Source organism: Peromyscus eremicus, chromosome X (assembly GCF_949786415.1).
Source record: "Peromyscus eremicus chromosome X, PerEre_H2_v1, whole genome shotgun sequence".
In the NCBI taxonomy this organism is placed as follows: Eukaryota; Metazoa; Chordata; class Mammalia; order Rodentia; family Cricetidae; genus Peromyscus; species Peromyscus eremicus.
This window is the reverse complement of record NC_081439.1, coordinates 17,097,286-17,113,357: the sequence shown is the minus strand read 5'-3', so window position 1 is coordinate 17,113,357 and position 16,072 is coordinate 17,097,286. Positions and strand designations below refer to the sequence as shown.

Genomic DNA, 16,072 nt, shown 5'->3' with positions numbered 1-16,072 from the left:
GCCCATGAAACAGCCCCAGCACTTCCCCAGCCCTCCATCACCTACGTGCACAGGCATGTTGAAGTAGTCAGCTTTAAAGGAGTCAGCCATCTCCCCAAAGCTCTGCAGAGTATATTCCCGGGTAGCTTGTTCAAAGCCAAAGGCTTCGGGGGGCCGTTTACACTCCTAAAACCCAAAGGAGAGAGAACAAATCATAAAAATAGAGGCAAAGAGAATCGTCTCAAGGGGAACAGAAACATGGGATAAGAGTAGGGAGGGAGAAGAGCCCTAGGTCTGCCTGCAAGGCTCCTAGGGCAAGTGTTACTTTACAGCTCTACCTTTCCCTTCTTACCACCTCAACTTATCATATCTACTCATGCCACACGAACATTTGTATTATACTTCTACTCATTGTTAGGGTTCGGATATGAAGTGTCCTCCCCTAAAAGTTCAGGTATTAAAGACTTGCTCCCAAGATGGTGGTGCTACTTCGGAAAGCTCTACAGACTTTAGGAGACAGGGCCTAGTTAGAGGAAGTGGGTCAGGAGTTGGGTTCTTGGAGGCAGTATCTTTCCCCAGTCTAACAGTGTCTTTCTGTCTGCTTTCTAGCTGTCATAATGTGAGTTGTACTATAAGCATGTTCCCACCATGATGGACTGAAATGTCTACAACTGTAAGCCAAAATCTTTCCTCCTTTAAACTGTTTCTCTCAGGGTCTGGAGAGATGGCTCAGCAGTTGAAGAGCACTTGCTGCTCTTGCAGAAGATCCAGATTCAGTTCCCAACAGCTACATGGTGCTCATAACCATCTGCAACTCCAACTCCAGGGGATCCACAACCCTCTTCTGACCTCTGTGGGCACCAGGCATGTACATGGTGCAAGGTACACACAGGCAAAACACTCATACTTACAAAATAAAAAACACATAGCTAAATAAATAGTAAACTGTTTCTCTCAGACACCTTTATAGCAATGGGAAAGTTACTAACATACTCACAGAGTTCATTCTCCATGGGAATGTCTTCTAATGCGGTTTCAGTTATGTTTCTTTTTTGGGGTGCTGGGGTTTGAACCCAGAGCCTTATATATGTTAATCAGGCATCTACCACTGAGCTATACTCTTGGCCCCTTTCCTCCTTACTTTTACTGATGTCAAAACACAACTTTAGAACACTTGCCCAGAATGTATGAAACTCTTGGATCATTCCTCAACACGGAAACAAACACACACCCAAACTCTAAGTCAGGTACAGTCGTACAAGCCTGTAATCCTAGCTACTCAAACCCTGAGGCCCACAAACCCAGAGGGAAATGTAGAGGAGCATGGAGAGTATAGACGAAGGTGAGAAAGCCATGAAATGACTGTCAGACATCTTGGGTACTTGGCCCACACTGCTGCTTTTGTGGCTCTCCTTACCACACTACACCTACCTGCCCTAGGCACTTTCTCTCCTGAATATCTCTTTTCCTGCAAAATACTGTTTCCCTACCTGGAACACCAATGGACCTCTTCTACTGCCTTGATCATTGAAGACCAAATCTAAATACCCTAACAAGAGGAAAGCAAGTAATCATTATACCCATTTGATGAAAACTTCGTATCTTTAATTCATTTAATAAAGAAAAGGTATGAAGTTACAAATCTTTATGAAGTCTAGAACAAGTTTTTAAGTGTCTTAAAGATAATTATATATATGATGGAAAAAAGAAAATACTTGGGAATCAAAAGGACATTTTTTTTTTTTTTTAAATTTCTAGCCAGGACTGATGGTGCAAGCCCACAATTCCAGTTACTTGGGAGGCTGAAAGAGGACTACAAGTTTAAGGCCTGCCTAGGCCACAAAGTGAGTTCAAAACAAAAATAAAAAATAAGACACAGGCTGGAACTATAGTTCAGCAGTAGAGAGTACTTCCTTAGCATGCTCAAAGCCCTAGGTTCAATAAAATAGCTATATGGTCTATCTATAGATAAATAGTTAAACCTGTCATTTAAAGCTCATTCTTGACATCTTCCCTAATCACTACTCTTAATTTTCCTTGATCTGGGCATGGTGACTCCTACCCATAATCTCAAGCGCTGAGAGGCTGAGGAAGGAGGACTGATGTGAGTTTGAGGCCAGTCTGTGCTACGGAGTAAGACACTATCTCAACAAAACAACCCAGCAACCAAGCAACCAAACCAACCCCTACCTGTCCTATCTGGTCAACTACTACAACTGAGGGTTTCTAACATCAGTTTTAACATCTGCTTACATGTCAATACACATAATTCATCACCACACACAGCCCATCTAATTGTAATACCCCATAGGTAGTCTGGGAGCTCTCACAAGACAGGAGCATAAATTACATTTTCTCTTCCTCTTTTTCACAAAGTTCTGCAAAGCCTAGCCTCAATCTGAAGTCCCAAAACATAATATCATATATAGCTGAGGTAGGAGGCTCCCTTTAGACTATACAAAGGAAAGTAAGATATTCCATGTGGACTGGGACTGGGGAGGTCTTACCGCCATGACACACTTCGGACACCTCCAGACACCTTTCGGGATCTCAGGCAAAGGAGGCAGCAGGCAAAATATGTGGTAATTGTCATCACAACCATCACACAGCAAAAGCTTGTCATCTTCGTCTCCTCGGGAACACATTCGGCACACATATGACTCAATCTGCCAAAGAGAAGCAAAGGGTTATCAATATAGGCCCTGCCTAATCTTCAAATACCAGGCCCCTCCAGACAATATCCTATTCCAGAGAGTTCTCCATTGGAAGCCAGAGGTGTTTGCTGGCTTGGTTGTTCATGGCCCTATACAAGCTAGTCATTCAAGGTCTGGAGTTCAGCTGCATGCTTATACCACCTCCCTCAAACAAGTAGAGATAAGAGAGCAGAGCAGTCTTTTTCTCCATTTTGTTTTTCGAGACAGGGTTTCTCTGTGTAGCTTTGGCTGTCCTGGAACTAGCTCTGTACACCAGGCTGACCTTGAACTCACAGAGATCTACCTGTCTCTGCCTCCCGGTGCTGGGATTAAAGGTGTGTGCTGCCACCACCCTGCAAGAACAGTCTTATTAGCCTTCAATCTTCTCATTTTATTCATTCAATAAACATTGCATTCTATGGCACAGAAATGAGGAAGATCTGGTATGTGCCTTCAAAAGGCACACAGTATTCTAGAATGTTCTTAAAAATTGAAAACTGCCATAGCAGCCAATGAGAAATACTGTGGGAACCTAGAGAAGGAAGCAGCATTCTATTACTTAGAGATGAGGGAGGACTTCTAGGAGGAAATACTTCATTCTGAAGGGGACATCTGAAGCTACCTGAAACTTGAAAGGAAGCTAGTGCTTGGCAACTGGAGCACAGCACAAAGAGAAATTCTCTGAGGCAGAAGAAACCGTATGTGCAAGGAATGCGGATTACAAAAGAAATAAAGGCTCATCTCTTGAAGAAAAAAAAAAAAAAGAAGAATATACCTACAAGTAGTTCAGAACAGCTATAGAAGAGAAGTGAGGTAGGCAGTGCTGGACAACGAGGTTAGAGGTCAGCGGGGACTGGATCATGCATGATAATGAAGATAATGAAGATTTTAGCCTTTAACCTGAAGCACTGGACAATAGGAGTCTTTGCTGGACCCCTCTAGAACTTTATATGGACAGCAGCTGCTTACTCTTTCTTGTTCTTTGTTCCAAATTAGCTGGCCTTGTTTTCCCCAATTAAGTAAGCTACCTGTAGGCAGGGCCCTCTAGATCCACTTTTCTACTTAATGCAACCTAGTCCAGTGCCATGTTGGAGAAATGCTCACTGAAGGGATGAGAAGCAGAGCTCTAGGAAGTCAGGGCTGGGTCCTTACAAACTGGGCATTGCTGTGGTTCCTTCGCAGCCTCATGGTCATCTTGGTGCAGGGCTCAGGGCTGTGACTCAGTTCCTCCTTGCCTTCTAGGAAGGTCTTAGGCGAGGCTGATTCCATCTTCACATCCCCACCTAATTCTTCCTTTACCACCACAGTGGGGGGACACTCAAGCCCTTCTTTATCTGTAGGAGAGAAAAGTGGTTCTATATTTAAATCTGAGACATTTATGGTCCTGTCTCCCCCCTCCATATGAAGTCATCCCCAGTATCTCAGACCTTACCTTTTTTCCGAAGAGTCTTATCCTTGGCCATAAGGCCCAAGCCCATCATCTTGGGACCTGCACCATATATCTGTAGCTTCTTCAGTTCTGGATTTTTCTCAATGTCTTCCTCTGTGGGTTCCGGCTGTAAAGAAAGCAGGAAATGAAATGTGTCAAGACTACTATCTGGATCAGGCTGCCTAACCCTAAAAGAAAAGCTCAGACTATATATATCTATATCTACACACACACACACACACACACACACACACACACACACACACACCACCAAGTTTGTACCAAAAACTCATGCACAGATGGGCCAGGGCAAAAATTCAGAGTTAATTTTCAAAGACTAGGGATAAGTCCCAAGTCTTATCTTTAAAGGGCCAGCAAGATGACTCAGCAGGTTAAGGTGCTTGCTTGCCATCAAGCCTGACAAGCTGAGTTGAATCTCTGGGACCCAGGTGGTAGAAGAGAAGAACCAACTCCAGTAAATTGTCCTCTAGTACACGCTTACCAAAGCAGAAATACAGATATGGACACACACAAATACACACACACATACCAAATCTAATAATAATAATAATATAAAAAATTTAGGGATTCATGAGGTCTCATCTCTAGTGGAGGACCTATTAGTAGTTGACAGCTGCCAGGGAAAGGAGATAGGCAACTGGTAGGTTCCTCATGCCCTGGTGTACACACCCATGTACAAATGAACAATACAAATTAAACTCAACAGGTTAAAAACATTAATTAAAAAGTATAAAAGGAAGATATGAAGTTGGGAGATGTGATAAGATTATACTAGAGGAAGTATGTGTGGGGGAGAGTTGAGAGGTATATATGATCAAGATACACTGTATACATATATGAAAATTTCAAATAAATATAAAAATTTCAAGAGCTGGAGAGATGGCTGAGTGGTTAAGAGCACCCATGCAGGCAGCTCACAATTAATCACCTGTAATTCCAGGTCCAAAGAATCAGACTCCTCCTTCTGGCCTCTGTGGGCAATTGCATTCACATGCTCATACTCCTCCACAAAAACACATGTGCATACACATAATTAAAAAACAAATCTAAGCCAGGTGGTGGTGATGCACGCCTTTAATCCCAGCACTTGGGAGGTAGAGGCAGGCAGATCTCTGTGAGTTCGAGGCCAGCTTGGGCTACAGAGTGAGTTCCAGGACAGCCTGGGCTACACAGAGAAACCCTGTCTCAAAAAACAAAAACAAAAACAAAAACAAAACAAAACAAAAAACGACTGCATAAACAAGACCAGAACAATGGCAATACCAATGGATATTTTAACATGGAGGGAGGGAGAAATTTCATGGTGTCCCATCCCTAGACCAAGAACTACAGGCAAATACTGATTGCTAGGAGAAGAATTAGCTTCTCCTAGGGATGAGCCCCTTTATTTGATTGTCCAATGCAGAGTGATCAGCTTTGAAACCATATACTTATATGTATATTTGTTGCATATATGCATGAATATACACAAAAAATATAATCAAAGAAAAAGAGGCTATCAACTTGACAGGGGACATGGTTTGAAGGAGGGTAACTGGGAGGGGACAGAGGGAGGAAAGGGAGGGAAGAAATAATTTAATTAAGTCAATTCCAATTAAAAAATCTTTCAAAATAAATAAATAAAGAGTAACATTATTGCTGAGTGTAGGAGGTGCATGCCTTTGACCCAGTACTTGGGAGGCAGAGACAGGTAGATCTCTGAGAGTTTGAAGACATTCTGGTCTACATAGCAAGTTCTAGGCCAGTCACCTTGTCTCCAAAAAAAAAAGTAAAACAATGTTTGACATTATTAATATGGCCTGCTAAATTAGTATTCCTCAATGAGCACATAATGTATATATTGTTCTCTGTTGTCTGCCAAAAAAAAAAAAAAAAAAAAAAAAAAAGTATGGCACATAATCCTCTCTGCCTGAAGGTAGGGTATAGAAATAAGATGACTTCTACTCTGAGCAGACTGACTAAAGAAAGGAACAAACCAGGCACACAGGGCATATATATATAAAGTATAGTACAAACAGATCTCCAATTCAACTGAGTAGAGAAATGATCAATAATGAAGCCACAGAGAGGCACACTAATGCTTAAGAGCACAAAAGAAAGTACAACAGTGTGCACAGCTTCAGTCAGCAAGCAGGACTCTTTCTACCCTAAAGCCTCTTTAGTGGCAAGAAGAAAAGTACTCACATCAGGCTGTAGTCTCTTTGCCCGTCGTCCATAACTGTTGAACTTAGAAGGCTGCACAGACTGTCGAAGGGGGATGCTGTGGGGTTTATATTCCTTGTCTTTTTCCTCATTATCAAATGGACGTGTGTTACACTGCTAGGGATAAGTCAAGAGTAAGGCACAGGGCATGAAATTTCAGCCCCCCAAGTAAGACCTTCCTTTCACTTTCATCCAATGGCCAAAGTTGTGGCCTATACCCCTGATCAACACCAATAGCCAGTTTAACTGGTCTTTATCACTAACACCTCTGGGAATTTGTTCTCCCTCCCTCCCTTCCTTTTTTTTTTTTTTTTTTAAACATTTACTTATTTGTGTGTGTCTATGTTGTGTGGCATTCATGCCACAGTGAGCATGTGAATGTAAGAGTACAACACCTGGGAATCAGTTCTCTTCTTCCACCATGTGTATTCCAGGTGGAACTCAGGCCACCAGGCTTAGAAGCCAGCACTTTAACCCAACGAGCTATCTTCCTACCACTAACAAGGCTTTTTCTTTTCTTTTTCCCCCTCTGGTGGAACCAAACCCAGATAACTAACTATAGGACTTCGACAATAGACTCTATAAGAAAACAAAAAAGTACCACTAGAAAAGGGTAAAGTCTACTTTCCTAGTCTCCAATTCATGGAACCAGTCTCTCTCTCTCTCTCTCTCTCTCTCTCTCTCTCTCTCTCTCTCTGAACCAGTCTCTCTCTCTCTCTCTCTCTCTCTCTCTCTCTCTCTCTCTCTCTCTTTTTTTTTTTTTGCTTTTTCGAGACAGGGTTTTCTCTGTGTAGCTTTGCGCCTTTCCTGGGACTCACTTGGTAGCCCAGGCTGGCCTCGAACTCAGAGATCCGCCTGGCTCTGCCTCCTGAGTGCTGGGATTAAAGGCGTGCGCCACCACCGCCTGGCGGAAACAGTCTTAATAAGAGTACTAGTGTGCGGTGGTACACATTGGTAATCCTAGCATTTGAGTGGCTGAGAAAAAGAGAATCAAGAGTTCAAGGCCAAGGGGCCAGCGAGATGGCTTAGTGGGTACCTGCTGTCAAGCCTGAGACTCTCAGTTCAATCCCACAGACCCACATGGTGGAAGAAGAGAATGAAGTCCTAAAAAATGATCCTCTGACCTCCATGTGCATTGCATGCACACACCATAAATGCAATTTATAAAGCTCAAGTTATCAATCTGGGGACGCAGCTCAGTTGTTAAAGTATTTACCTAACATGGACATAGGCAGAGTTTGATCCCCAATATTGCTTAAACTCAGCATGGCGGTGCATGCCTATAATCTCAGTAACCTGGAAGGCGGAAGCAGGAGGATCAAGAGTTCAAGTTCGTCCTTGCCTACAAAGTTTGAGACCAGCTTGGGCTATAGGAGGACCCTGTTTCAAAAGAAAATAAAAAAGAATCTAAGACAACAATGACATGGCAGTTGAAATCTCCCACTTGGGGAACTGAAGTAGGAGGACTTATTAGTCACCTCCGGACTTGCCACCAAAAAGTTTTATGTGTAGTCTGAGCTACATGGTAAGTAGAGTAAATGGGCTAGCTACGTGGTAACTAGATATGCCTGCCACATATCAAGACCCTGTGTCAAATACAAACACATAAATAAATAAATAAATAAATAAATAAATAAATAAATAAATAAATAAATATTAAAAATAAACAAAGAAGTGTGCCAATATGTGTCCGGGGATAAAGACTTTCTTACTCTACCACAGCCTGGCATCCTTACCACAAGGTTGGCTCCAGACTGGTACATTTCATAGGGATAAACAATGCGTTCATAGTGAGAGCGTAGCAGGGAACCGATGTTTTTGCCAGGTGGGTAGTTGAGGCGTTGGGCCACACGGGCCCATCGACGGTCCTTGCAGATAGTTTCATAACCACCTTCTTCCACCACAATCTGAAAGGAAGAGCAAGGGACATGAGCTACGCATGTGAACATGTAGAAGCAGGCCTACAGAAAGGGTAAGGAAGCACCTGCAGCCTCTCCCTTCACTAGGAGCTACCCCTTCTCCCAATCTCACACTGCTGCAAGAGGTGGGAAAACATGCTGCTATGCTACCAGTCTACCCCTTCCATTATAGCCCAGAGACCCAATATCCAAACCAAAAGGGGTCCTAGAGTAGCAAGGGTTTATTAAGATAGGGTTGGGGAATATTTGAGAAAAACCTGTTCTTACTTTGCTGAGGCTATAGAGGTCCAAGATCCGCCGTTCTACATTGGGAATCTTTAAGGATGAGCCCTGGATCTCCCAGAATTTGGCAATCTGGTCCAAATAGTTCAGTTTCACTCTTGTCTGGGCCTAAAGAAGAAATGGCTCAAAACCACTGGCCACCTCCTACCACCACCCATCCATTACCACCAACACTCCATCCCACCGCCGACACTCCACAGTGACCCATGTTCTGGCTCCAACTTAGGAGAGGAAAGGAACAAAGTTGACTTCTCCCAGTGAAATGAGCTCTGGCCTCTGACAGTGCTTGGCCCCACTTCTCTCTCATCTTCCAGAAGGTCATAAGAGTCTATATATATTCTCTCTCATTCTCCTGACAAAGTTGTTTGTGTATTATTATCTCTTGCACAGATGAAGAAATAGGACCAGAAGAGTTGTCACATAACAAGCACTAAGATATACAAATATCAAGTAACTCTAAGCTTAGCTTTCTCTCTGCTACTACTGATTTCCTGCATTTGAGCAAATGAGCACTACTCACTACATCCCCATGTATTTTTATTAGAAAATAAGTGCCAGGTGTGGTAGCTTACACCCGTAATCCCAGCACTTGAAAGGTAGAGGCAGGAAGATGAAGAGTTCAAGTCTAGTCTCCATTACATTTGAGGCCTGCCTGGGTTACATGAGACACCGTCTCAGATAATAAAAAAATGGGAAAAGGAAAATAGTACACTTACCCCAGAGATACGGACTTAATTAACAAGAGTAGTGAAGACCTTCTGGAAACTTTAGAATTTTATCTAAGTTCTATACAGGGCTCCAAAGTAGCACATTCATCTCCTTTTGTACCACAAAAATTGTTTTGTAGTGGCTGGATTATGAGAATGGTCTGAAGAACTAAGATGGCATACTGAAACAGAATGGTACCTGGCTAACTCAAGACCTGATATGGACGAAAGAGCCTAGAAACAAGACTTCCCATGCTTGCCTAAAATCTCACTGGCCTAAGAAGGGTCCCCAAAGGTCCTAAATCCCTAACTTAATCACTTGAGACAGAGGCCCTTTTCTTTTTTAGTCAGTTCTTTGAGTCCTAGGTAGAGAAGAACTAAGGTCTATCTATGGTAAGAAATGAATTAGCCAGGTGGTGATGGCACACGCCTTTAATTCCAGCACTTGGGAGGCAAAGACAGGCGGATCTCTGTGAGTTCAAGGCCAGCCTGGTATACAGATCGAGATCCAGGACAGGCATTAAAACTACACAGAGAAACCCTGTCTCAAAAAACAAAACAAAACAAAACACACACACACACACAAAAAAAAATGAATTAAAGTTCCTTGGTAGTGAGAATCCTTAAGGGGCTAAGAACACCTTCCATATGAACCCCTTACGTTTCCAAACTTGGCCTCATCCCTGCTCCTCCTTCCCCTCATTAAGTAGCCTCTGGAAGACTCACCCTTGTTCAGTGCTAGGTAATACCTGGCCACAGCTATACCAGCCACAGACCTGGTCAGATTTATTTCTCCAAGGAACTCATACTTCTTACAACACATTACTCTGGTTCTGACTGGAACAATGTATAGACTGAGTTTAGGGCAGTAGTTCTCAATGGGGAACAGTTTTGTGTTCCATGTACACCCACACACAACTACCCCATGACCAAAAATAAACAAACAAACAAATCTGATCCAAATTGTCAATAGTGCCAATGCTGAAGAACTCTGGTCTCAAAAATAAGCGAAATTTAGGGTATTGGTGTTCAACTGGGCCCAATACTCCACTAGAATATTTAAAAAGGCTCAAAGATGCATATTAATGGGGGAAGGAGGAAGCACAAAGCCATGGATAAATTAGATATGAGGTCAAGGAAGGAAGAGGTTTCGGCCAGGCACACAACTACCTTTTGTTGTCCCAGGTAGGGTAGGTATTGACAGGGAAAATTCGTAAGTAGAAAAGTTTTGTGGGAAAAGAACATCTCCAGCCTTTGGGTTATCAAATCAAAAAAGTGGCCAGGAGGCAGTCTTGCACGCCTTTAATCCCAGCAGGGGTGGGGGGGGGTGTGGACACGGACGGGGACGACAAGTGGAAGATTTCTGTGAGAGAAACCCTGTCTGGAAAAGCTAGGAAGGAAAAAAAAAAAAAGTGCATTGTCCTTGCCCTTATATCTGGAGCTCCAAAGCTTCTTTTATGTCCTGGGCACACTTAACCCTCTCCAAACCCCATCACCAGCCGGTAATCTCACCTCCAGCTCATTCAACCTCTGGATTCGGGGAGTAAATCTGAAGTTGTCCACTTCCACAGCAAAGGGTGGCTGCCAATCCTAGGAGAATAGAAAATGGAAAGGAACTTAGATTATTCCACTTTAATGCAAGATCACAGTGCACCTAAAGCAGTTCAGTGTTCCATTAACACTTCCTAAAACTTCCAGACAACTTAAATCCATCAGCCTGGGAAACATCTGAATGGACACACACACTCCCAACTCTTCCCAGGACTTATAACAGGGCATAAGAGTCCCTCAGGCCCATATGCAAGGCCTCATGTACATGCCCTGGTAAACTTCTAAGTCTTTCCCAACAATAAAGTGCTAGGATTTTGAGAAGTATAAAAAGCTCAAAACAGTTAACCACAAACCCTCCCTCCGTATACCGCATCATCAAGTTCTGGCAACCACGCAGGACCTGGAGTCAAATGACCTGGGTTCATGTTGTAGCTCTACTAGTTACTAGCTACCTTTCTGAATCTGTTTTCTAATCTGTAAAGGTGGGCATATGAATTCTGGCCCTGGCTTCCTCACAAGACATTTGATGTCTAAGTCTGCCCCACCCATGAATACCCATGCGGGGTAACTCAACTCTGGTTCTGGCAGGAATTAACAGTTTAGGCTGTCAGTGTCTGCTCTCTCTGTTAAGAGTCACAGAAGACACTGCAGGAAAGACCAAGGAACATGAATCTGCACATCTTACTCACTCACCAGGTCTGAAAAGTGTCCTTCCTGTGGTCCTCTCTCATATACTTGTCGGTATAAGAAGCAGGGAAGGAAGTCTGGGAGTGGGAAGCCTAACAGTTGTGGCAAAGAATGCAAGGATTTACGGAGGGGAAGCCAAGAAAAATTAATGAAAGCAGGAAGAGCTTTACTATGCCAAGTTGGAGCTTTTTCTGTCCTACCCAAACGATAGCTATGAAGACTCCCCATCCCAACAGCCTCCCGAATACTTCCCCAGACAGTCCTCTCTTCCCTGGAGTTCTGTTGTATAGGAAGTGGTAAAAAGACCCTAGAATAACCTAGATCAATGTCTTCATTTTACAAATGGGAAAAGTAAGACCCAGAGAAGAAATTATATGCTAGTTAGCAATAGAGCCAACACCAGAACCCCTGTCCTCTGATCACTGGTTCTTTGCACTACACCAAGCTACTAGCATTCATATCCAAGTGCATACATATGAAAGGAGGGTAAAGGAATGGGAAAACAGAAAGAAGGCTGTTGATCTCTTCTGCATGCATGCTCTCGGAGGATTCATATTTGAAAGTACACATGTTCTTCCCCAACCCACAGTAGTAGACAGAAAGCACCTGAGGCCAAGTAAAGCAGGAGAGAAAAAAAAAAAAGGCTAAAATGGTATGGCTTAAGCCCAGTGGAGCTCCCTACACCCTCTTACCTTCTACCAAACTACAACACTCTCATCAGCACAGATAGCCCAGACAGAAAGGTGCTCGAACCCAAAACTCCAGGCACCCCTTTTTCCTGCTCAGCCAAGTTCTAAAAAATCAGTGCAACATCAAGCACCTGACAGGAGAGTGTAGAACTGAAATCCTAAAGCAGGAGCTATAGATGCAACAGATAGATGGGGAAGGTTCAGCAAACCTCTTGAGTCCCATACGAGTACAAATGCTCGGGATAATGGCATTCAGAATATGGTAACAAACTAATTCAAGAAGTTATGATGCTCGCATATATCCCATCCAAGTCCTATGCTCTGAAATTCAAACCCAAAACCACCCCTGTAAGACAAACTCCAATACCTACTCACACACAGGTTTGCATCCTGGGCCCAAGCATCACTTGGGTGAGTAATTCAAGTTCCAAACACTTTAGGGCCTAAAGGTGGTGGAAGGGAGATAGAGAAAAGTGGGGAGCGCCTACACAAAATCATCAACAATAGCAAAAACAGAGTCAGGTCTCTTGGGCTGGAAAGAAACATGCTATCAGAGAAAAGAAGCCTACCAAAGGACAGTCCCTATGGCCACACACACACCATGGACTTGTCATTCCTTCCCATCCTGGTCCTCCAACGCAGGGTAATAGCACCTATATAAGGCCAACCTGCCCAAAAGCTCAAGGGAGAAAAAGGGAAATTCCGACCTCAATTATCCCATGTCAGAAATGCCTCTCCTGACTACTTCAAGGAATTTTCCTTAAGGAGATCCAGGAGTCTAACCTTTCCTCTCTGCTGACCTTCCTGACCTGTTACTATCAGCTATATGACTCTCTCACCACAGAAAAGCATCCTCAGACACCTGTAGCCAGGCTCCAACAAGGAAGAAATTAGCTTACCCAACACTTCCTAGACCCTAGGGCCTAGAGGATGCATTTAAAACCAACCAGTGGAAGGGTACCAAAAACATTACGTCGGATAAGGAGACCTGTGGTGCTCTCCTCAGGTGGGAATAAGCCTCCACATTCTGAATCACCTCCTCAGAAATACATTGCTGCAAGCAAACTCAATCCAGTCCACCAAATCCCACGTGCTCCCTAAACACTGATCATCATTTCTCCTCCAGTGTCAGCAAGGCAGCAGCCTGTCCTAGCCTTGGGAAACTTCTGGTCTAGTCAGGACTAGTACCAAAAATAGGGTCCTTTCTACTAATATTTGGGAATCAAGGGAGATTTCCATAGCTCCACTGTTTCTGAGAACCCAAGAAAGCCTTATCTTATAGGATCAGCTACATTCTGGCCAGAGGTAGAGGAGAAATCTTCTGAGAAGGGCATACCAAGCTAACTGGTCTAAATTTCTCCACAGGAAGTCTGTGGAGACCATGTGCAGGAAAGTTCTGACATTGCCTTCAACTAGAAAACGGAACAATTTCCTAAACCCATCTCTGAGAAGCCAGAATGAGCGCCCACTGTGAGAATGATTTCCTGACTGATCAGGCCAGGATATTTTCATAGATGAATTGGCCTGACAGGGTGTGAGTAAACATGAGTCAACACACGTAGGATCAAACCAATGACCACATCAAGCACCTTCACAGTCACAGTAATTACCACTTACCAGAGTGTACTATGTTACCTAGTTTAATCTAATTATTCCTAGCACACAATTCACAGGCTCAGAGATTACCTTACATGCCCAAGGTCATACAGATGCTAACCTTCTAAGTAGTTTTAAATTCAAGTCTGTCTCCCTTTAAAGATGTGATCTTTCCACTACACCACACAGCCTGCCTTAAAATGACAGTAGTCCTTACTTAGCATAGCTTTGATCTAGATAATACAAAGAAAGAGATGTATTCTTGTGCCTCCCCACAAACTCTCCCCAGCCCACTAAGCATCTGTGTACTGAACCAAGAGAAATTCTCAAGAGCAGGGTGGGAGTGGGCTCAAACCCAGGTCACTTGCATGCCACAAAACGAGGGAACCCCTGACCCCAGCACCCTTCCTCCGATTCGCGAGGCATCCACAAGATCCCAGCCAATTCATCTTCCCACACCTGCTGCCCTCCACCCGGGACTTCACCACTGGCTACCCGGATCCACCCACAAGCTCGCCGCCGGCTACCATCAGCTCCCGGCCTTACCGCAGGTGGGCGGATCTTGCAAATGCCGGACTTCTCGGCGATGGGTCTGATTTTCGCAATGTAGCCAAGAGGGTCTCGGAACTCGGCCCAGCTAGGCTCGAACACCGGGCACTCCGGCGGCGGTAGGAAATCGTCGGACCCCAGCTCCATGGTGGGCCCGAGGGCTGGGCCAGAGATCGGGAGGGCTCAGACCGCCCTTAAGGACTCATGGCGCCGCCGCTGTCTGAAACCGAGGCACTTCTCGGAGTCTAGGCCCTAAGCAGGACGGCCACCGCCCGTAAAGGGCCGAGGGGGGCGGGTGCCGTGCTCTAAAAGTCTCAGGCTAAGGTTCCTATTACCAGCCCTTAATCTTGTTCCGTTTCTTCCACACCCTACCGCTGCCTCCCAACTATTGCAGCCTTCGCTACTACAGTTAAGTCCCAGTCGCCGCAGGTTTCATCGCCGCCACCGCCATCTTGGTTTGTCAGCGTCTCCTCCCCCCACCTCTGCACCTCACCACAACAAACCAGATCCCTCCGCGAGGTGGCTCTCCGAGTTTTATTTACTTTGAGTCAGAATAAATCCTAGGAAGCCTTCATTATGTGATGACTGAGATAAATCGGGTGTTATGTGCTCCTTATTTGGAGGTGGTTAGTTAAAAGTATTTACCAGACAGAGAGAAAATAGTTCATCTCAGTGGCGGAGGAACAAAATTGTAATTTGTTTACCGGATCCTTTTACCGGATGGACCGGCGGTGCACGTTTAAAGGCCAGTGATGCGCATGCGCAGTCTCTAGACAAACCGGAAGAGGAGCTTGGTGCCCATAGGTAGTGGGCCCGAACTGAAACGCGCCCATGCGCGCTCGCACACACTCGCGCACGCGCACGCACACACCCTAGATCCCAAGCAGGCTTTCAGCTCCTCCCCAATGTCCTTTACTTTTTCTCCCATGTCTTTTCTGTGTGAACCATGGAAGGCGGCGATTTCGAGGAATCTCCGCCCCCTCCCGCCTCCCCCCCCCCCCCATTCAGTGTGCCCGCTACTGGGGGAAGACTTACAAGATTTACACCTCTGGGATTTTTTTGTTGTTGTTTTATTTTTAAAGGAAAGCAGGAAACTCCTCACTCCCTAGAGAATGTGGATTTTTAGAAGCTTTGATCCCACTTAGAGTAAAAATATATTATGCTTACCCCAGCATCATTGGCCATCAGCATTTTAATGAATGCTTTCAGCTGTTCTGTATGCATTGAACTGTGTAAACACTAAGGGTGTATATACTTTGGTGCAACTACTGCTACCAAAAACAAAAAGCCTGGATGTTTACATTTTTGTTTATTCCATGTATATGCACCATATGTGCGCCTGGTACCAGTCGAGGTCAGAAGACGACGTCCAATTACCTGGAACTGGAGTTATGGATAATTGAGAACCACCACGTGGGTGCTGGATGCAAGAGTTATAAGTGCTCTTAACCACTGAACCATCTCCCCAAACCCTGTTTTTGTATTTTAACTATTGGCTGTTTAAACAACAGTGTATTTTATCCATCACCCACCAATGACTTCTGTGTAAAACACCTGTTTGCCAATTTGTGAACCTGTAGTGTACTGCTTTCCAAACATTTGCCTGCATATAGGTTGTAATTATTGTGGGTAGCTGTTGTAATATGTATTTTAGTATCTACTACATGTACATCTACCGTATGCAGGTTCCTTAAGCTGTTTCTCCATAGGTTCATCCGTGGCAGCTATATATCAAACCAGTACTTTGGTGCTGGAGATGTAGCTCAAT

General features: G+C 44.3%; 1 protein-coding gene across 5 annotated transcripts in view; it reads right to left on the bottom strand.

Annotated features, from left to right (window-relative positions):
- Nucleotides 1-14,790, bottom strand: part of Kdm5c (lysine demethylase 5C) — a 40,041-nt gene extending 25,251 nt beyond the window's left edge. For 3 of the 5 annotated variants that reach the window (XM_059250254.1, XM_059250250.1, XM_059250252.1), the window contains exons 1-9: nucleotides 14,302-14,790; nucleotides 10,745-10,822; nucleotides 8,511-8,633; nucleotides 8,061-8,231; nucleotides 6,307-6,441; nucleotides 4,105-4,228; nucleotides 3,825-4,006; nucleotides 2,487-2,645; nucleotides 46-165 (exon numbers count right to left, since the gene is read on the bottom strand). In XM_059250254.1, coding sequence (XP_059106237.1) covers nucleotides 46-165; nucleotides 2,487-2,645; nucleotides 3,825-4,006; nucleotides 4,105-4,228; nucleotides 6,307-6,441; nucleotides 8,061-8,231; nucleotides 8,511-8,633; nucleotides 10,745-10,822; nucleotides 14,302-14,451 — 1,242 coding nt within the window. In that variant the 5' untranslated portion in view covers nucleotides 14,452-14,790. The remainder of the gene's footprint in view (nucleotides 1-45; nucleotides 166-2,486; nucleotides 2,646-3,824; nucleotides 4,007-4,104; nucleotides 4,229-6,306; nucleotides 6,442-8,060; nucleotides 8,232-8,510; nucleotides 8,634-10,744; nucleotides 10,823-14,301) is intronic. The other 2 variants (XM_059250251.1, XM_059250253.1) reach the window with 1 other exon arrangement.
- Between the last annotated feature and the right edge of the window lie 1,282 nt (nucleotides 14,791-16,072).